At 40.5% G+C, this 22,594-nt stretch overlaps 1 protein-coding gene across 2 annotated transcripts; it reads left to right on the top strand.

Annotated features, from left to right (window-relative positions):
* The first annotated feature begins 32 nt into the window (after positions 1-32).
* Positions 33-20,919, top strand: nt5c1aa (5'-nucleotidase, cytosolic IAa). 2 transcript variants are annotated; one of them, XM_047605658.1, is made up of 8 exons: positions 42-179; positions 419-649; positions 5,062-5,106; positions 9,426-9,593; positions 9,670-9,799; positions 16,048-16,170; positions 18,981-19,165; positions 19,607-20,919. In XM_047605658.1, the coding sequence occupies exons 2-8, from the start codon at positions 494-496 to the stop codon at positions 19,961-19,963; spliced, it is 1,164 nt and encodes a 387-aa protein (XP_047461614.1). In that variant the 5' UTR covers positions 42-179; positions 419-493; the 3' UTR covers positions 19,964-20,919. The 2 variants fall into 2 exon arrangements, with proteins under 2 accessions (XP_047461615.1, XP_047461614.1); XM_047605659.1 differs by lacking the exon at positions 5,062-5,106 and having other exon boundaries at positions 33-649.
* Positions 20,920-22,594: the final 1,675 nt, after the last annotated feature.

Genomic DNA, 22,594 nt, shown 5'->3' with positions numbered 1-22,594 from the left:
GGGGCGGAGGGGGGACACTGACAGGGGAAAGAGAGAGAAAGAGAGGTAGCAGCAGATGGACCGCTGCACAGCCTGCAACACACTTGCAAAGGACAGGCTGTGTGTGTGTGTGCCTGTGTTTGTACGCATGCATACTGTAACAGAGGGGGAACTGTGTGCGGGATAATGCTTGTGAACGGGTGAGCGCCTTTCATGTCCTCTGGAACTGGATGCAGAGAGCAATAATCCTCTTGAGAGGGGGGGGAAAAAGGATACAGACAAGTGAACAGGAGGATAGAACGGCTTTCTAGGTGCAAGCCCAGCAAACCACCGTAGTGAGACATCTAGCAATGTGCATGAGCGGTTAGGAGAGTCTTGATAAACGCTGCAGATGGCCGCTTTGTTTATTTGACAGCACCACTTTCTCTTGCCTAAGAAGAAGAGCACGGCGGCGTCTTTACCCCAAGGTAGAGTAGTGTGGTGAGCTTCTGGAGCGCAGACAGAGGGACTCTCTATGGTGAAGATGAGCCTGGACCCTGTGCAGGTGATGAGCGGACAGGTCAAGGAGCTCAAAGTTGCCCCCTCGTCCAACGGGGAGAGCAGAGGATCATGGGAAGAGAAAGAAGAGTTTGACAAAGACCACCTGGGCCTCACCACCAAGCCAAAAACAGTAAGTCAAGTTTGCCTGTTCACAGCTGCAAACACGTCTGTGTGCGTCTTTTATTTCAGCTTCTCAGATGATTCAGCAAGGATGCAAATCATCGCTTAGCTGATTTCCATCAAACATCCCCCTGTCCTCCCCCCCCGTCTCTTTGTCTCTGCCCTGTTCCTGCTCCCACCCAGCGTATTCTTTTGAGTCAGATGTTTACTTCGCCCATGTGAGTTTTAAAGCGTAGCTCATACATCGGGGGACGGGAGGTCGGGCAAGGTCAGATAGAGTGTGTCTAAGGAGCAATTCCGATTCAACAAATATTGCGATCAGATTGCACACACAATACCTAAAAACATTTTTCCTGTTTGTATGTACTGCCATTCAGGAGTTAGATGCTAAGCTAACAGTGTTTTGCCCACTATTTTGATTGCACTATTTTCTGTAGTCTACAGTTCTATGTTTTACTATTACCTTACCTTTCTTTTTACTTTTTTAAGTTGTGTTTCTTTTATGTAAAACTAAGCTACTGTGACTAAGGAATTTCTCTTGCAATGACTGAAGTCTATCTAAGACTAAGTCTATAAGTCTAACACGCTAACCTAACTAGAGCTAAGCCTACTGTTTTAGTGATGGATCACTCATTGCTTTCACTGTCTAAACTCAACTGAATTACAGAAAGTGTATAAGAGACTTTCATTTTATTATATAATATATATATATATATATATATATATATATATATATATATATATTATTTATATATATATATATACACATATATATATACTGTCTTACTTTAAAAAAAAAAATTCTGAAGTAGAGTTGTACTGAATCAGTCTGTCCCTATTTACCCTCATGGAAACAAAACTCAGCATTGATTTGACCCGACAATTAGAGGAGCACTAGTCACACTCACTGGCAAAGGTTTAGCGTCGCTTATAGCACCGCCGGACATCAGCACGCTGAAGAGGACAAGCTGTAGCATTAGGGGATCCAGGAACAGGCCCCAGGGGCAATCCGAGCGACTCCACGAGGGAATTGTTGCAGTTTAGCACATCTTTCGCGAGCTGGAATTAAAAACGAATCAGGGGACGAGGTCTAAAGTCAAGGAACCAGAGCTAAAAGTAGCTGAGTAATCTCGGGCTGCTTGAGGATTAGCGTGGTCACAGTGGTTTATTTTGAGACTGTAAACATCCATGTACCAGTGATAGTGCTTAGCTATCAGTCCAAATATTGCGGCATCATATTACTGTCCAATGCGCATGCAGCTGTATCCCCTCACCTGAAGCGGCACGTAGATACAAGCATTAGCATAAACAGCATGCGATAATTCATCATGGGTAATAGAGCACTCAGATTACGGGGCTTTTAAATCAAATGGATGCCTGTAAAACTAGATTAGAACTGAACAAACCAAAGACATGTATAATATATAGGGTGATAGGTATTCTGAATTGCTTGGGGCCTGTTGCTGGAGAGCCCTACATGTTAACATCCTGCAGGCTCAGTAGACTAGTTTTATTCCACCCAAGAGACTCTTGACCAAAGATTTCTATAGTGTGGTTTCTGTAATGAGACTTTTTCCATTACTTATGTAACAGGCTACTCTAACATAGAATGAGTATCAAACATAAATAAGGGATAATAATCTAAGGTATTACAGCTTTTTAACCGGACTTGTTTTTATACTTTTTACACAACAACAGAGGCTTCATTAATGAAGTAGAAACCCTTACATCTGTCATTGTTTTAATTAACACTGAAAGCCCATGTCAGATTATGGAGAATTCATATTAAATTGAAGCTCCCATCTGCAGCGTATTGGATCAAGAATGATGAGCTCAAAGGGCGGTTTAACGCCCAATCAGACAGCTCTGAATCTTATAATGTCTATAATGTGGTTTTGGTTCATGTACATGGATTTTGTAATAACTTTTGAAAACTGATTTGAAACAAAATCAAAGTGATTTTACTCTTGTGTTTATTTTTTAATTTTTTAAGACAAGTCATTTCCTGCATCCTGCGTGTGTGAGGGAGATCTAAAACACAACAGAAGCTCCAACTCTAACAACAGCACGGTCAGGCCTGAAAGTATGACAGAGAAAAGCTGCACAAAAGCAAAGTCATATGCAGTATGTTCCAAGTAGAGGTAAAATATTGTGGAAACACCACAAATCTCTGGAACCAATAATAACATTAAGTCAAACTGAGCAGACCCTGTGAATTGGAAACAAATCTGTAGCGATCCCTAATTAGACTGCACTGTTTTTTATGGTGAGCGACACTACTGTAAGAAATGAGGGTGGTTACTAAACGAAAGGAAACTATTATCTCTATCTGACGACACTTGCTGAAGGTGAGATGATCATTTCAAAACTTAATGTTTTCATTTTTTTTAATCATATTTTTTTTATTTTACCACTGTTGATGCTATTTGAGACTAATATCTCTTAGAGTTTAGTCTGAATACTGCCTCATGGTCGGGAAAGTTGTGTAGACAAAATGTTTAGCGCTGAATTGATAACTGACATTAGTTGTGAACTGCTGCAAGGAGACTGCCAGTGTTTAGAAGACAGTTTAGAAAACTTGATGTAGGAAATGCAAAGATGCATTGAAAGGCCAAGGCTAACCCAAACCCCCTTTTCCTACAACTTCTAATGTATTTCATTTCTATTTGGAGTACTTTTTTTATCTCCTGTGTGTACTGTCTACTGCTAAAACACGGCAAATTTTCCCACTGTGCTGAATAAAGTATTTTCTTTAGTCTTCTTACCTTTTCTAAAATGGCAAAGACACTTATATGTGACTAAATGACAATTATTACCAATTATTACATAACTTGTGAATAACATAAGAGGAGGGTGTTCGCTTGGACTTTGGTCATGAACAAGGCTGGTGACTATATTTGATGGCAGTATACAGCATTAGCTTAATTAGCTTAAGTTAGCTGCAGTCGATCATTTAGCTTTACTACTGCCTGGATTTTAGGCATTAAACACTCACAGTAATGAATGCAGTTGTCGCGTTTTTACCGGGTAAATGAAAAAAATAAATCACAAAGGCAAAGAAGGCAGAAAATATAGTGCTTACTGGATGTCAATTTTTTAAATGTCATTTGCTGTAGCTACAGTACAGCAAAAAGCCATGCAATGTGAAGTTTATAATTTATCAATGAACTCCATACAAAAGAAAAAAGAGAACATCCTGGAGACATATCCGCTTTTCTCTTCCTGTAATCACACATCGTGTGTCCAGGTCAGGTCTCTGTTGGTCAAACCACTTACTGCAGGACAGTCCTCAACAACTCTGGCTGTGTGTGTTTGTTGCTATAGTGTCCAATGAACAGCTGAAATGTCTGAACCTTTAGTATGTCTAAAACAACGTCACAAATCTTTATTGTAAAACTGCAATAGAGTCTAACACTAACTACACATATAATATCTGGGATTTCTGTGACTTCCTGGTTCACATGGATGTTTTTTTAAATTAAAGAAGAACGTCGGGATGACGTCAGAACAACCACCACATGAGCACTGCAGACACAGGCAGTGTTCACTCACACTCTAGTGTCACCCTATCTGCCAGGGCTAGAAACGGACTGCATCATCACTGGCCTTTACCTTATCTATAAATATCAGCGTACCCACTGCTCCCCACCTTCGCCACCCTCTGCTCACACTCTCACCACTTTCTTTTTCCCACTGCTTTCCCCCCCTGTGGTCTGTCTCCGCCTGCTGTCTGGAAATCCCTTCCACTTCTCTCCGCCGATAGAGGGGATGTCTCCAAGCCTCTGACATGTAAATAACAGATGAGTCATGGATCTGGGTTATGCACCAGATACCAACCCTGCTGATCTGGCAAAGCTCTGACAGGTTTATTATATAGAGTGAATGCTGGGTGCTACTTCATATAAACATGCATGAGTGTTTTTTTTTATTTTTTATTCCCAACTATTTAAATCATGAGATGCTGTAGCCTTCATTTAAATGATTCAAACTCAAATTCTTGTGCAGAGGAGCCTTGTGATGGATGGATTCCCAGGGGGTAGGAGGCCCAGTGGGAGGGGGCAGGCAGTTAACACTGCCGGTATCAAATCGCAGGATAGAACTGGACTCTTGCTCCAGGATTTCTCCCAGACTGTGTGACATGTTATTCATAGAGTAAACTGACTCTAACGGATAAGCTGCACTAAAGGTCTCATACATCTGCAAAGCTGTCTCTGAACGCTGAGTCCTCCAATGCAACCAGAGCCCTAAAAACGAACATTCATCTGTTTTTAGACGTGTCTTCATAGTTTTCAGAGAGTGTGTACAAATCTGATTTCTCTATCAGACATTGCAACAATAAGAAAAAAAAAGGGCTCTAAAGGGAACTCTACAGATGTGAAAAAGTCTTTCTGATGAATAAAAACAAACTGTCATTCTGCTAAGGTGGCAGGGAGACGAGTCCGGAAGGTGGAGGGAGGCGTGTTCTTCGTAAGTATGTCGCATCATTATGTAAGGTCAAACGTTGTGTCCATGGCTGCTGAACGATCACCACCGCTGCCCTTTCACCTTCCTTTAACCTCCTCTGTGACGGCCGTGCCTGCATGATCACGAACCCACCCACTCTACTAACCAGCATCCTGGCCTGAAGCATCATTATGTGTGCTGTCATGTTGATTCACGTTGTGATGAACCAACTGAACCAACATGCTGTGTTTTGACCAACAGACGCTGTGGCCTTTTAATGTGTGTCCTTATCACTGTGATTCTGCAATTTTAACGTATTGAAGAGGGGATCTTTTACAAGCTCTGAATTTACCGCATGTTGTGGGATCCCTTCCTATGTCTAGATGAGGATGGTAGCTGTTTGATGAGCGTATCATGCTATTACTCTATCTTCCTAATAATGTTCCTGACCGACAAAACAGAAATACACAACCATTGTCAAACATTTGTTTGGAAGTTTGACTGTCAAGTGTCACTGCTTGTCCAGTGTAACATTCTTCTAGTCAACTACAGAGCTGTGACAATATCAGATTTTCACTTCACGATTATTGTGGACAAAAAAATGGCACGATAACAATACTGTCACGATATCAACAAAATGTAAATAATAACGGCAAAATTCAGGAAACGCATCTTTAACTTCATTCATGTCATGATATTCAAAATAACAGTAGGATGGGAGAAAATGGGCAGATGTTAAACACACACTGTGTTCAAGTAGCGTAGATCATTTAAACAAGGGATGGCCAAATTGGAGGGACAGAATTAAATCGGAGGCGAGGGTCATATATGTATATATATATATATATATATATATATATATAGCATGCATGTGCAAAATAAACATTATCACAGATTAATTTTGAAACATGAATGATACTGGTTATTGTGATTCAAATTTAGGTTCAAAAAATGACTGAACATCTCTCTGGCTTCTTTAAATAAGGAAAATAATTGTAGCACTCTTCATATTTGAAGACAGACATGGATCAATACTTGGGCCTATCCTGTATGTTCAAATACAAAGACATTCAGTGCAAAGTAACATGGGACAAATCAGTACTGTACGTAGCCTACTAGTGCAATAAACACGCCCCAAACTAATCATACGGACAATGCTATCGACCTCAGTGAAAAGATAATCCCAATCCCAACCCAATCTACTTTGAATTTCCGTTTGTCTGTGTCACTGCCGCTCCATCTGCATCCTGTCTGGTCTTCTTCACCTGAAGACTGGCCAAATATTACAGGTTGTGAACTAAATCCCTAAATTGGGCATCGAAGATTTACACATTATTATCATATTCACATTTTTAACACTATAATAATATTTCCTTTTTTAATACAGCGATTATCGACAATACTGGTGTACCGCAACAGCCCTAGTCTACTACTGTCCATTTATAACATGAAACTTCCATGTTTGTTTGTTTTTGCCGGTACATACGGACTTTCCACTCAAACTAAGTGACAGAAATTCCACCACGCTGTATCATGCAACTATATATATATATGTGTGTGTGTGTGTGTGTGTGTGTGTGTGTAAGGTAAACTTCACGCACATTCTGCGTGTAATGGCAATGCGTTGTTGTCCTTTCTTGAGCTGTGTTGCAGCCCTGAATGACTGCTGACATGTTTGGAGTTAGGGCTTATGACGGAGGTAGGTGGTCCTCTATCGAGATTGTGAAATGAAACACCGCAAACACGCATACCGTTAGCACGTGAAATGACTCATGTACTGTTAGATAATACTGAGCGGTCACTCTGATATGTTGTGAACACAGCATTAGCATCATGTACCAGAAGGGTTCATGAGTAAAGTGGAAGGCTCGCTATGGCATGTTGTTCTGGTTTTGGTGTTTCAAAGACAGAAGCCCCTCATACTGTAGCACCAGTTATGTTCTGCTTTAAGACTTCTGGAGGAGGACCCGTTCGTGAAGTCTACATTAGGAAGACCCAGTTTAGATTTGAAGTTTACATTAGCACCGATTCCCATTACACACACGAGGAACTGAAGAAGCTTCTTGGATGTGTGACAAAACGTCTTCAGGAAACCTATAAATCCAGTTGACCTTGTCTCAGCTTGTGTTTTTTTTTGGATATTCCAATTAATTGAGTATTTATACAGTATATATTTAATTTTAGCATCAGTTTGAACTCAGCCATTGGTAGATACAGAGTAGTCAGCACGCTAGACTTTTTAAGTTTAAAGCCTTTTTAAGTTGGAAAAAAACGTCACCGAGTATCATTCTATTTTTAAGTGAGGGAAAGAAGGGAAAGATCCACATTTTGTCTAGTGTGTTTATTTTCGTTTTACTTTAGAATTTTTGAATGTTCTCTGTGTTATTTGGTTTCATCGTGACACAAAGCAAACTTTACACCTTTACACACGGCTATTTTCTCTCTCTGGTACATTTACACGTACTCTAGTACAACATTTAATGTCACATTTTCCACCCTAGTCAGGCGTAGTAAGACATTTTCTGTCGTTTGCTGACAGGAAAAAAGAAAGGGGAAAACGGGATCATATTTGAGCGACTTCAACTTCCAGTCTGAAGTGGGTCAGGGTTAATCCTGACAAAGTGATGTGTGTGTGTTAACAGGTAAGTGGGTGACCTGTCAGCAGGAAGCCGTGCTGTGATGGAACAGGGCTAAATACAGGAACAATGGCTCAGAGTGCCTGTCAGGTCGTGTGGCCTATTTACACACACCCAGCATGATTTGGACCCAAACGTGTAAATGTCTCAGTACACATATTCCCACCCCGACTCAGTCACACACAATGACAATTTACACATTGTAGTCAGGTAAAGTTTTGGTACTACTACGAATTTCACGCACATTTAGGCAAAGTTATATAAGAACGCACACGTTCACAAGCATATTATTCTACTTTGAATTGGTTAGGCCCGTCTGTCCCCTCACCCTGGTCTTTTCACCACCCAGGCATCAACTGAGCCCAGCTGCCCACTGTGGGTAATATTTGCCCGGTGCCCCCATAGGAATGCTGCCCTCCCCCTCCAACGGCAACCAATGGCTGAGCATAAACACACATTAGGCAACATGTGAGCAATATGATGCCACCATGGCATCTAGTATAGTTCATCTGTTTCCACATGGAGCAATAATCTTGGATAAAAATCAAACAGAGCTCAAAAGTGGCCATTATCTAGTATTCCGTACAATTTAAAAACTCTAGCACATACACAATGTGCTGTACCTATAAAATCCTAAGGGTTAATCCCATTCTGTTTATACAGTGAACTGCACAAACCTTAAGAAGGAAGCTACGTGGGTCTTATACAGCTCCTCAGTAACGTGCACTTCCCAGGACGTTGTTAAATGTTGTTATATCAAAAATGATTGGGAGGGATCATGGTGCGACTTGTTGGCAGAATGTGTGGGGGGGTTGTATTGTATTGAATTTGTAGCTGCATGACCAAATGTTTTCCTTGGTCACATTTTGTGCGTAAATAATAGGCATATTCAAATACTCTTCAACCATCAGATTTGTTCAATCTTCAATGAGTTTGATTCACTACTTTTCCATTTCAAAAGAAAAACGATGGAAAGCTGTTATGCTTTTTTTCCTTTTCCTCAAGTGTCCGTATAAATAATTGAAGAGCACAGAGTGAAGAGGAATTACATCAGATCCATCAGCTTATTAAGCCACCAATCATATCCATCTTCAGTTTGGTGTTCTTTCTGGCTGGTCTTTCTGACAGAACAAGTAGTAGCAGTAGTTTTTGTTAGAGGATTAGAAAGAGAAAATTGATTCTGAGTTCCAGCCTCCCCTCCCCATCTCAATCATTTTCACAAATGTACTCAGTTGCAGTGAGATGCATTTTGCCCGCCGCTGTGAATGAATCCTGAGTATGGAGCATGGTGATGTGTCTAAGCATACATTGTCTTTTTATCCCGTAATTGTATGACAACATTCTACTAATACATCACAACTCAAAAGTGCAAGATAACGTAACAGCATTACAACCGGATAACATTTGACACAAAACATTCAGCCCAGCATGTACTGAGACATGACGAGTTCTTAAATGCATGGAGATGAAGTCCTGATGACGTCCCTGAGGTCTCTTGTATAAAAGCAGTAGAGGCATGAACTTTATAATATCATAGCTCAAGTATCAGGATAATTTTTTTTTTTAGGTAAAGACTACAGTCATCCATTCCTCCGACACCCCTAACTTCTCCTGTCTGGGTGTTTTCCACTCTTGGTTTGCTTATCCTCTTGATATTCTGTTCCTCTTCATCATTCCATTCTCTGCCTTGTCTTTCTCCTTCTGCAGCCGAAGCCGGAGAACGCGGTGACTGTTGCTGTCTCTTCTCGGGTCTTGTTTCGCACCGAGCGCGAGCAGAAAGTGTTTGAGCAGCAGGGTGTGGAGGAGTATCTGAGGTATCAGATCGAACACGAGAACGAACCCTTCACCCCTGGACCTGCTTTCCCCTTCGTCAAGGTTCAAATCCACACAAACCTACACAGATTATTATTTGAATTTATCGTTTTAGCTGACTGTTGCTGTGCCCCGGCAGGCTCTGGAGACGGTCAACTCTCGGCTGAGAGAGCTGTACCCACAGAGTGAGGAGCTGTTCGACATCGTGTTAGTGACGTACAACCACGCACACGTAGGAATCCGCCTCATCAACACCATCAACCATCACAGTAAGTCTACAAAAATTGAACTGCAAAAGCAGAATTAGACACAAGGCAGCCGACAGGATGCCAGATAAAAATAGCTTCCTGTCAGTGGCTACTAGCACATTAATAGCGCTTCATATGATATTGGATTTCAAGCACCCACACGGACATATATGAGTTTGACAAACTCATTACACGTAGCCTGATGGAACACATCCCCCTGAAGCTGCTTATTCTGAATCTATTAAAAGACCTTGTTCCTTTCTCAATCAAGGGAGAAAATGATTTCATGTTCTGAGGCCTACTTTTGTGCCGTCTCTGAATATTCTCGATTCATGCACATGAAATGGTTTAATGGAAGTAGTAATAGTGGAGAGTTTAAAAAGCAGCGTGCGTAGCTTATAGGGAGAGGGAATGGTGATGTCAAAATCTGACACAGAGTTCCACCTGTGTCCAGATTTAGGTCACAAATAGATCATTGCTTGGGTTAAATGAAAATATTTTGTCTCACAAACCTTTTCTATGTTAACCGTCTCTTCTCTAACCTTTACCAAGTCCCAAAACTAAATGTGTTTGAGCTGGAGCCCATTTAGAAGCATCTCTTCTAAAAATGTAAAGAGGCTGATACATATATAGAGGACCATGTCATGGTCTCAATCATTACAAACAGGCACCACTAAAGTAGTTTAAAAGTTTATTTATCCGTGGGAATAAATCAGAAAGTAATTCACCATTTGAAATGTGAATCTTTGCGCATAATTTACAGTAAATATCTCAAATATAATAATGTATGAATTAAATAAGTTAGAAAAAAAGAATGACCGGATTCACAAACTGAATTAGGAATACAATTTGTAATCAGGCATTAAAAGGAGCGTTTAATTTTCACATTTTCATTCCCATTTCCCAGTTTGCAAAGCAAACTAGTCATGGGATGTCAGCGAATGTGGTAGTGTCTAACTGTACAATTAGTTGTTTAGCAATGAAATGCTAATTATACTATTTCCTGTGGCCCTCCACAGATGTGGAGATACCAGATGGAGATCAGAATGAGCTGCATGTGTGTTCTCCTAATGTTCAGACAGGTTTCATAAGCTGCTGCTTTTCAGTAACACCCATATAGTCTAACTAATAAAACAATACTACTAATAAGCTAATAAAGTCACGTTGGTCAAAAGAAATGCACATTTACATCTAGAGTGGTGCAAACTAGTCTCCCATGTGCGTTCAGACACAGGCTTTGATGTCATGAGATAATCCAATCGTTCACAACACCGAAACTGACGCAAGCTCAGCTGAGAGACAAACACCGGAGTGTATGAACAGCTGACTGATAGGATTCTTCCCAGGGAAAATCTTAGACCCTGTGATGACATCTTCCTCTCAGACCACTTCCTGTCGAGCTCCGCGAATGTTTTCAGATCCTCTGAGCTCGAGACCGCGGTGAGTTCAAGACCGCGTCCCTCTGGGTGCAAGAATAATCCAAGAGGCCTGAAAGAAAAACAGATCTGAGCGCAGCCACCAAAGCAACGCACGGCCTCCCAGATGCTTCCATGTTAGATCTCTCCGGTGGCTCTCTGCATGCGGGGCCCAATCCGTCCGAACAGTCCCCTGACCTCCGACTTTTCCTGCAGAAATAAAGGAAAACACTGCTTCTCTGATAACAGCCATAAGAGTTTGGTGAGCATAATTCCTGCTGCGAATCACCCCGAGTGGCCGTGAAACATTTACTTGATCTTTTAGCTTTTTAGTCTTTTTAGTCTTTAGTCCTATTTACATAAATATTATCTGTCATCTTATATCCATCATATTTCTAACCAAAGCAGGAGAATGTATCTCCTGGAGAATGTTACCTCTCCTTGCACTCAGGTGGCTGGTGACCCTATAATTTGCACTGGGCTCTGAGTGACAGGATATAGTAGGTTCCCTACAGCAGTTTAATGCATCTAGTTAACTTCTGTACATTGTAGAACCCAGGGCCCAGGATGACTGGCAGGCTCTGCAAATGTGTGCAGGAAAGCGAGAGGTCGTGCAATAACTTACAATATCACTCTCTATGTAAATGCAAACTTTCCCGTGCATCAATATGCATAGTATTCCATTGTGCACGGACACACACTTAGCCTCTGTGAAGGCAAAAATCAAACGTTACACCACAGCTGTCCATTCATAGCAACCCCCACCACCACCACCACCCCACCCCTCTCGACTTCCTGCTTCGCCATTACCATGTTTCAGATCTTTTGGACGCGCAAATAAATCATACAAACATAGATGATATGAAAACATTTTTTCAGGCAAGAAAAAAAAACACAAAGAGATCAATGAAAAGGACATTTTCCCTCGAGTGACTCCCACGCTCCGAGGTCGGAAGTGATGAGGTGTTTGTGTGTGTCCACTACAAAGCTGAATAAACCGTTTAGGAAGTCTTTAGAGCACAATTGTTTCTCTGAGTGATGGAGAAATCACTCTGAGGCTTTAAAGCAAGCGAGTTTTTATTAGTTTCCTTCTCCTTTTGCCTCCTGCCTGTTTATGAAACACATTCTATCTCTGTCTTTGTTTCTCCCTTATGTGTTTAAAACTACGCCACACAATTTGAACTTTGGTTCCAAGATAAAGAAAAATTCAGACTATTTTTTTCTCCTCAGGATTTCGCCCTAAACACCTCTTTGTGGTTGAGTGCCTTATCCAATATATTGCATAAACTTGGATGAATGTTCCAAGACAGGATGGCCAAACAGTCTAAACTCATTTCAGTAAATTGCTTATCAGTGTCACCGGTTCACAATAAGCTGGACATCTGCCATCGAGCTCCAGAGGGGCAAGAAAGGAAGGTAATAATTCTGAATTAAAAATGCTTTTTCAGTTTGAGCTGGCACTCAAGGTGCACTCCACCAGTTTTACCTGAAAGGTCCGTTACTTCAACATTTGTTTTTATCTTTATCTGCCAACCGCAGAAAATCATTATGTACAGAAATCCCCGCACTGGTTTAGACAATAGACAAATAGAATAGACAAAAGTGAGTATTAACTAGTGTGTGAGGGTGACTCTTCTGGTCGTCCTTATCCTGAGAAGACGTCAAGAGAGTTTTACCTGCTGATGACCTGATCATTTTCAGGTATATTTAGAATGGCAGCCTTCCAGGTTGATATGCTGTCTGTACAAATAGAACCACACATTCAAAAGAAGACCACCAATTGAGGCTGATGATGGTCGTATGTGGCTTTGAGGGACAAGAAAAAACACTGAAAATAAAAATGGAGTCATTCCAAACAACTACACACTCCTTTAGTTATGGTGAATACAGGCCAGCCCATCCAAACAGGAATATAATGTAGGTCTGCAGGGATCCTTGTAAGGTCTGAGAAAATAACCACGATGTCATTGGTGGTGAGAAGTTTGATATTCACCAGGTTGGGAGGGTCAGGTTGGGGTGTCCAATTCATTTTAGTTCAGCAGCCACATAGCTCAATTTGATCTCAACTGGGCTGGACCGGTAACATAACAGCATGATAGACTGCAACCTCGGCCTGGACAGTTCACTGTGCACATACATTCAGGACTTCCAGCAACAGAACACAAAATGTACGGATAGGGAAATACACATCATCTCCCCTCATCCTCTACACAGGCACGCTCCAGGGGTGTGTCCTCAGCCCTGTCGTCTACTCCATATTCACACATGACTGTTCTCCTATACACCCCACTAACACCTTCGGCAAATTTGCTGGTGATACCACCATAGTAGGCTTGATATCAAACAACAACGAGTTAGCCTACAGAGAAGAGGTTCAGCACTTTTTGGACTTAAGCATCACTAAAAGCAAGGAAATCATAGTGGACTTCAGAAGATCCCTTTCCATTCACGGGGAGGAGGTCGAGACGGTGGAGAGCTTCACATCTCAGCCGACCTCACCTGGACCAGGCACATCTCACACCAGGTGAGAAAAGCCCAACAAAGACTGCGCTTCCCCAGGAAGTTAAAAAACGCTCCCCTCCCTCATCACATGCTCACCAACTCGTACCGGTCAGCCATAGAGAGCAGCATAGGCTGCACAGAAGAGCACAAGAAGGATCTCCAGTATGTGATAGGGGCAGCTGAGCATGTTATTGGATCACCATTGCCTCCACTCACAGACATTTACACTGGGCGACTGGAAAAGAGAGCCAGTGGTATTTCCAAAGATCTTTCACTCTGGACATTCTCTGTTTTCTCCTCTGCCCTCTGGGAGAAGATACTGGTTAATAAAAAAACAAACAAAACAAATAGCCTGAGAAACAGCTTCTACCCACAAGCTGTTACCGTCATCTCCCCTGATATCCAATGCTCAGCTGAATTGCACTGAACCTGAAATGTGTGCATGAGTTGTACTTTTATTATCTTTTTATTGATATTTGTATTTGTGAATGAATGTATGACATACTGGAGTTGCCAAACTGTTTTCCAATGGTTTTTAGATCAGTGACAATACATTTATATTCTATTCTGTTCTATTTTATTCTAGGTATATATATAAACAATATACAAAGTGTGTGCAAATTTTATAAAAAGACATTTGACAATATATAAAGTATCTACAAAATATACAAACGCAATATACAAACTATAAATATAAAATAAAAGTACAAATAAAACAATATACAGTATACATATAATGCAATAACATGGATATGAAGGTATATATAGTATATAGTGAGATATATAACATATTGTAAGATACAGTAAATAAACATATAAAACTGTATAAAAAAATATATAGAAGCAGCAAGTAGTAATAATCCCTAAATAATGACATCTCTAAATGTTTTCCTTTGTTTTAGTGCAAAGAAGCATAAGTATATTATGGAAATGTTTAGGTTTAATGAACTATCCTTTTACAAAACATTTGATCAACAACCTGAAATTTTTAAAAAAGCAAGTGCTATTTCACCACATTGCTGTCTGCTGTTTGAGTGCTGTGTGCTGTCTGCTACTCTTAGAACGGTGGAACAATTAGGAATATGAGTTACTTTCGGTGAAAAACGTCTTCTATGTAATTTTGACACGTGGAAGCCTAATACTAACTTTTTATAAATCCTTCACCATCACTAAAACTTCTTCATTACTACACTTCCGTGTATTATAATTTTCAATTGTACTGTACTCAAACTCACTCTATATCTGTCTCAATCCCAGCATTAATTTTATTCTTTTCCAATTGTCTCTCTTCATCTGTTTCATTTATTTCTCAAATAAATATCAGCCTATGTTATGTGTGTACACATCATAGACTGTATATAAATCTGTACATATTCCCACATCCTTGCATTGGCCAAACTGACATTATTTTCCCAGGGATATGGGCATTTTGGAGTCAGACTCTGATTAGTATACGGACCTAGAGTGGAACCCAATGACCAGACCACACTTCCTCCAGACTCACTCACGTTTCGTTCGATTAATACTACGCTCTGCTCTTCCTCCACCAGTAAAAAAGGAATGTGCAATGCAATTATACACTGTGCTTATTTTTTAACTTTTTTTTTTTTACAACTCTCACAGTCCCACGGGACCGCTTTATGGAGCAGTTGGCACGGCAACTGGTAGTCGTCATTATATCACATCCTGTTTCTGTAGCGCCAAGTAAAACAAAGCTTATCTAAACACTTTGACACTTGAACTTGGATCAACATTATGTTAACTACTTAAAATCAGAAACTGTTCTAAAAAAAGTATTTTAGTGTTACAGTTTTGGTGCAAATTCCATCCGCTAACATGAGAGCTAACATAAACCCTGAGCAGAACCCAGCTCATATGTAGAAAACTGCTTGAGTCTCATTTTTCCACATACCTTTCAATCAGTCCACAGCAGTGGATTAAGAGGCTTCCCTGGCCAAAATGCAAACATGCACTTTCCCACAGGTCTTAATTCATCCCTCCTCTCATCTGCAACTCAAATCACCTTACCCCTTCTCAACCCCTTCTAGTAACTCCCTCTTTGGCCACACTCCACCTTTTACTAAGTACTTGCAAGTTTATCCTCTTACGTCTCTTACCCACATCACCTTCCATTACCCCAGCAGTGACTTACCATGATCTCTGTGACTCAGAGGCCCAGCGTCTCGAACAAATATAGATCATGATGTTGATAAAACGTCATTAATAGACAAACACGTAGCAATATTGAAACGGATCTCTAATGACGCTAATGTACTGAATGTTTTAACTGAACAACATGATGATGCACTGAAACTAAAAACCTCGTTGCTATTTTTTTCCTCTCGCCCTCAGACTTGTTCATTGAGAGGTTTTGTATGACGGGGGGAAGCAGTCCTATCGGTTACCTGAAGGCCTGGCAAACCAACCTCTACCTGTCTGCTGACGCTGATAAGGTCAGGGAGGCACTGTCTGAAGGTGAGGACACTAACGCGCACAGATGTGACACACAGTACTTCAAATATCTAAGAATATGGCTGCAAAAAAAGATGTTAACGTCACAATAAACTCTAAATAGACTCAGTTATCAGGATATATTTGGATTTCATTATGCGGCGTGTTTCAACTGATATAGAGAAAAATATAAAATTGGATAGTCCTACAACCAATGTGCCTTCGAGCACCTGTAAAGCTCATTAATTAACATGTCATGCATTATTTAAACAGCAGAAAGAAACAAGCAGATTTCCTGGAGTGGTACTTGACATTCTTGAAAACAATCAACATTTGTCAGTGAAAAAACAAGGTAGAGAATAAATAAATAACTACTATAACTACTATAACAGAATTTCTATTCCATTGGCATACCTACTGTATATGGTAGCAGTTCCACAAATGGTTGTCATTGTAAAATTAAATTCAAACATTTGCAACTCCTCACTCACTCGTTGTTTTGGTCAGAAATATCTGGACAAATAAATATGGTTTTCAAGGTGCAAGCTGAGTCAAATGGGCATCTAGTTTCAAACACTGGCAACGAATCCACCCTGTACCCTGAAAGAAGTTTAATTCTGTCAGACCAGGACACTGTGGTGACCCTGATGAAGACCCCAAAACACGTCAGCCTAATAATGAACATTAGAAATGTTGCTGGAATCTACCTTTCAGAATCAGAATCACTGATTACTGCTGTAACAAAATTACTTTTTGTTACAGCTGATCCTACTCAAAGTGTACCAGTGTTGAGAACAAAGAACAATGTAGGTAATAAGAATATGTATACATGTATCGATGTAATGTATATATATATTTTTTACATTGATACACCTTGGTGCCATGTGATGTCACTCTATTCTCTTTTCTACAGACTGTGACACTGTATAAACCTGTTTATAGTTTAAGTATTTTCTAAATAAGTGTCATTGATCAAATAAAACCTTAGAAAGTAAAAATGTTTACGTTCCAGCATAAAAAAAGAAAAAAACACCAAATTTACTTTGCTTTCATTGCAAATGTGTAAAACTACTTACAGTCACATTTGTACACAGACAGCAGTCAGTTTGCTGGGAGATCCAGTTTGCATAATAAGCAGCAGTGACTGACATCCTCCCCACCGCTGCCATGACATTACCATAAATCAGCATATAGATCATTCCTCCCTTTGCATTTTACTTGATGGATTCCTGTGTGTCCTGACAAACCAGAGGTACACTATAGGGAATACCCACATGTCATTTGCTCCGGCTGTGGTCCGCTCCCACGTTGTCAATATGCTAGAAACAGAACGTACTGATGCGCAATTTGAGGGAGCTGAGGTGACAACTGCTTCTGAAGGTTTAAATCTATTCAGCACAGCACATTACAGGCGGCATTATTATTGCCTATGAAAGGGCTTATATCGAAATAGAGCAGACCACGTAGAGAAAATTTATTTTTAAGAACCAGAAACCAACACACTGCGTTTGCTGCCTCACACACTGTGTCTTTGAGGATATAGTGCAGAGAGGAAATTAACTGGAGCGCTGATTGATCACAGCATGACCGCATACCTCTCCAAATGACTTCAGGGACATTGATCATGTGACTTGTGAAGCTTTATGTCAATAAAGCAGCGACTCTGTGGGAACCACCGCCTCACACACACTCGCATACAAAGACAAGCAAAGGAAGCGTCCTTGACATTTTACTTGAAAGGTCTCCATTAGCTGCAAAGCCGCGCGGTAATACTCCATGTACTGAGGACTTCATAAAAGCCATTCTGAGGCTAAAACAGGGACGTGAAGCTGGTTTCATTTGACTCAAGCAAGGAGTGTTTCCGTTCATTAGGTTCAGAAGCAACTCCACAGGAGAGTGTCTCCAGGCCTTGGCGTGTTTTTTGGTGAAATGGACTGTAAAATCTGTTTGGGAACTCTTAGATCTTGTTGGTACACGATTGTCTGCAGTTACTACTTTGTTTGATTTAAGAGGAAATTAAGTTAGATGTAAAACAATGAAGTGTTTCTTCTTATTTCATTATAATCCATCAAGTTCCATGATAAGGTTAAGTATCTAATGGATCCTTTACAACAAAGACAATTAAGGAGATCAACATATATGCAATTATCTGCAGCTTTCAAGGTATCTAGAGCAGGGGTCTTCAACGTTTTTCAGGCCTGGGACCCCCAAACTGGAGAGATTAAGTAGGAACCCCCTACCTACTATACGCGTTCTATATTAAACTCGGCCTATTGAAATTTACAAACACACATTATTATTATAATTTTGCCTTCAATATTAAGCTATTCAAATAATACCCAGGTTCAAATATTATTATTTTCTTTATTTCAAACATGCTGTGCTACCCCCATTTATCCCTTTACATTAATATGTTTATTTTCATGTTAATGTGTATTTAACGTGATTTGAAATTGTGGGGGGAAATTAAACAAAATATATATATAAAATATCTAATCAACCAAAGATTTTGTGACCCCCCCTGCAGTACCTTCGTGAACCCCCTGTTGAATGATCTAGAAGTTTCATTTAAAGATGAAGATAGTGAGTTATTCTAAGTTTAGTTTAATTTAAAATGAAATGACAATGACATGAAGTGAAGTGAAGTCAGAGAGTTGTGTACGTAGGTGAAGCAGGTAAAGTACAGGGAAGTAAATAAGCGCATCAAATTTGAGTGCCGTGATGTTTAACGCTATTCAGTGATTTTAAGTACATTAAAGTAAAACCAAGTGTGGGGGTTTCAAAGGAAAGCTGACTGACAGCAAAACCCGTTATTTTTTTACATTTTATTTCAGGCATCGCAGCAGCTACCATGTTCATGACGGAGAAGCTGACTGAGGTGTCAGAGTCTCAGCTGAGAGTGGCGTTTGACGGCGACGCGGTCCTCTTCTCCGATGAGTCCGAGCGCATCTTCAAGGCCCACGGGCTGGACAAATTCTTCGAACACGAGAGGGAGAATGAGGACACGCTACTGGATCATGTACGTGTTTTCTTTATTATTATTTTATTTTTTCAATCTGCTTTTTCTTGGTATTTACCAACTCAGAATGTAGTGATGTTTTGAAAACTAATTTGCTTGTGGCCTCACATTGCCCTTTCCATCAACCAAGTCACCTTTAAATGACTATTGATGTTTACCATATGATTCTGTAATGATTATTCCATCAATACATGCATAATAAAATCAGTGATAAATGGTCTCAATAGGCATCAAAAGCCAGACACTTGACAATTGGTATTGTCATTCTGTTGGACTGATAGCAATTTAATAAACAAGCTCTATGCTGGAAAGGCATCACATTGTTCTACATTAAAATAAAATGTCTGTTTGTAACATTGTGGCATGAGACCACAACTGCTGTTTAGCTGATGGGCATACGCAAGATGAAACACAATCTCACTAGCACTTCTTCTCTGACAGGGTCCTCTGAAGGGCTTCCTGGAAGCATTGGGGAAGCTCCAGAAGAAGTTTTACGCTAAAGGCCAGCGCCTGGACTGTCCCATCCGCACCTACTTGGTCACAGCTCGCAGCGCGGCAAGCTCCGGGATCCGGGCGCTGAAGACGCTCAGGGCCTGGGGGCTAGAGATCGACGAGGCCTTGTTCCTTGCGGGTGCACCGAAGGGCCCCATGCTGGAGAAGATCAGGCCGCACATCTACTTTGATGATCAGATGTTTCATGTGGAGGGGGCAGCAGAGATGGGAACCGTCGCTGCGCACGTTCCCTACGGCATTGCGCAGAAACACAACCCCAAACACAAAGCCAGCGTGGGGAAGTAGACGGCAGATAATGGCGCAGGGGAGGGATGGGATCGGATGGAGAAGAGGCTTGTATGGGAGGAGAAAGGTGAACGTTTGGAAATGCATCATTTCCAAACTCCAGCGACTTAAATGCTAGTTTCTTTGATCACAGTGTCCACTGTCTCAGTTTAATGCTATCGGGTTAGGACTAGATAGGGGTGGGGGAAAAGGTCAAGTAGCGGTCTGGAACCTGAGATGACCTGAATGCTAATGTCTCCCTCACCTATACATTTCAAAGCCTCCATCCACTGAATACTGGTGTATTTTATCAAATCTTGCTACGTATGGGACTTTCATAAGGTGCTTGATTGCCACGGTGAACTTTTTCTCACCAATACTTGTCTTCGTGAAGAAGACACTACTTCAGTGCTGCAACACTGGAGGGCACTGAACAGATAGTTTCACTGACTCCTGTGTGTAGCGGTTTACTTAGGAGTAAACTACTGTATGTTGTCAATAAATGAGCCATAAGCACAATGCAGAGATGTTATACATATAAAGGTTATAGTGATGTACTGAAGCACAAGAGTTATTATTTAAAGTTCCTGTGTCAATCGTTTTTAAAGGTTGACTTCACAACAGTGTTAAATCGGTTGTTTGCAAGTGTACGAAATGTGTTGTATATTCCTGCTCTTTGCTGTACTCCAAATTGCATATAGGAAGCCATAAGTTTCAGTTGGTGCCTTAAGAGTAGAACTACGCACCTCTGGGGTGAATGTAGGCGAGAGCGTGCAGGCGGTTTCTTTTATACCTCTATGTACAATGTTTCTGTTTGTTTTCACCTCCCTCGTTCTTTAGCTTTCGTCCTGACAAGAGCTAAATCAACCAATCAGTTCATTGTTGAGCCTTGGCTACCTACTGTATAGCAGCCTCCCTCCAGATGCTTCCTTGTATAGAAAAGTATAGTTCCATCATAAAATTTGATTGCAAACTTTCATACTAGCCGTGGCTTTTTGTGACACTTCATATGTCGGAACTGCACTGCATTTTAAGTTCTAATTCATAACTGAACACGTCTACCGGTGGCAAGATGTTTCCTGTCCCGCCATGAGTTGTACAGGTGTACAGTATGTGTTACGCATTTCCTCAACCAGTGTTGCTTGATAAAGCAAAAACAAAACCAGTGTGCATTTACTCTTTCCAAAACAGTGCATCTAGGGAGTAGCAGAGTTCCATCTCCATCAAAGGGCAAACAAGTACCTGGATGTGAGTAGTTCTGCTGGTTGACTGCTGCTTTTTTTGATTGATGATTTCAAAGCTTCAACTAAGGAATTTTGGTAGTTAAAGTACAATTCTAACTAAAATTTCAATCTAACATTTTTGGTGTTTTTATGTTTGTCTTAAAAGCCTTTTGGCTGGAAACCATCAGTTGTATCTGGCGACATTTCAGCCACAGAAAATGCGTTAAATGTATTTCCTCGTGTCAAGTATCAGGTGTATCAAGTATCAAGTATCTGTATCAAATTGGAACCAAATGCAAGACACTAAGCGAAAGCAGGAGTTGGAAGCAAATTTACTTTAATAAAAACTAACAAACTAAGGAATCAAAGGGAATGCAGGAAAGATAGGGTGTCCAAAAATACAACTACAAAAACAGGTGAGGATGAAAAGACAAGACGAGAACATGAGAAAATGAACAGCTCAACAAACGGGCAACATCACAGATGACTTGACAGAGAAGAAAGTGAAAGGCAGGGCTATATATACATATGGGTAGAGGGGTGGAGCACACAGCCAATCCAACAATCAAAGTGGGAAAAACACAGGAAGCAACACAACAAGACACACCAAGGGAGAACTTTACAGAACAGAAACAGGAGACAAAGGGAAAACCAAACAGATCACAGAAAATATTCAAAATTCCCAACAATGACCATTCAAACTTTCTTGTACAGAAGAAACCATATTATTTTAGCTTTTTGTCCAAAACATAGTAGCCATAGATGCCGTGGGTGGCTTTGTGTTTCAATAAATGCACTGGCATGATAAATGCAAAGGAATGATTACTGTGAATGATTCAAGAGTTGCTTGAACATTTACATTTTAGCACACCCTCTAAAACTTTGGTTAAATGCATGCTTTTCAAATTAAACTAGTTAGAAAATTATTTCACGCTCTTACTAAGGGCATACTACTTTCAAGTTAACATTCACCTCAAGAGCTAAACTGTCTACTGTTGGCTTGACACCACCATCAGCTGCTCCATGTCCTTGTAGACTAACTTCTCTCTTTGGCTACTGTGAAAGATTTTCTACTAAATATCACAGTAACATTTTTGATTTTACTCAGGTTAGTTCCTTCCTGGAGTCTGCAAGTAGTTCCGGAATTTCAAGTGTGTTACACGTCACAGTACCGGATAATCTGATCCTGAATAGAGTTCTCCTCCAAACGTCAGGAGGTTTCTGGGGATATGTCTGCCCAAAACTGCTGTGGTCTAAAATTTCCAGATTAACCAGATTAACAGCCCATCTGGTCGCTGAAGAGGTTAAAGCCCCTGTATAAATGCCAACTGTAGTATCATATTATCGAAGCTGTTATCTTGACTCGATGTTAAAGACAATAGATTACCCAGCTAATAACCAGAATAACCAGTTTATTATTCTTATAATT

Source organism: Mugil cephalus, chromosome 14 (genome assembly GCF_022458985.1).
Source record: "Mugil cephalus isolate CIBA_MC_2020 chromosome 14, CIBA_Mcephalus_1.1, whole genome shotgun sequence".
NCBI classification, from domain to species: Eukaryota; Metazoa; Chordata; class Actinopteri; order Mugiliformes; family Mugilidae; genus Mugil; species Mugil cephalus.
The sequence above is the reverse complement of the archived record's forward strand: the minus strand, read 5'-3'. Positions and strand labels throughout refer to the sequence as shown.

What these genes read in the sequence shown, in the direction of transcription:
- nt5c1aa (XM_047605658.1), top strand. Translation starts at nt 494, where the DNA reads ATGGTGAAGATGAGCCTGGACCCTGTGCAGGTGATGAGCGGACAGGTC. An exon ending in TGGAGGGAGGCGTGTTCTTC is followed by an intron (nt 5,107 to 9,425) that starts GTAAGTATGTCG and finishes CTCCTTCTGCAG; the next exon opens with CCGAAGCCGGAGAACGCGGT. An exon ending in CAGGGAGGCACTGTCTGAAG is followed by an intron (nt 16,171 to 18,980) that starts GTGAGGACACTA and finishes ATTTTATTTCAG; the next exon opens with GCATCGCAGCAGCTACCATG.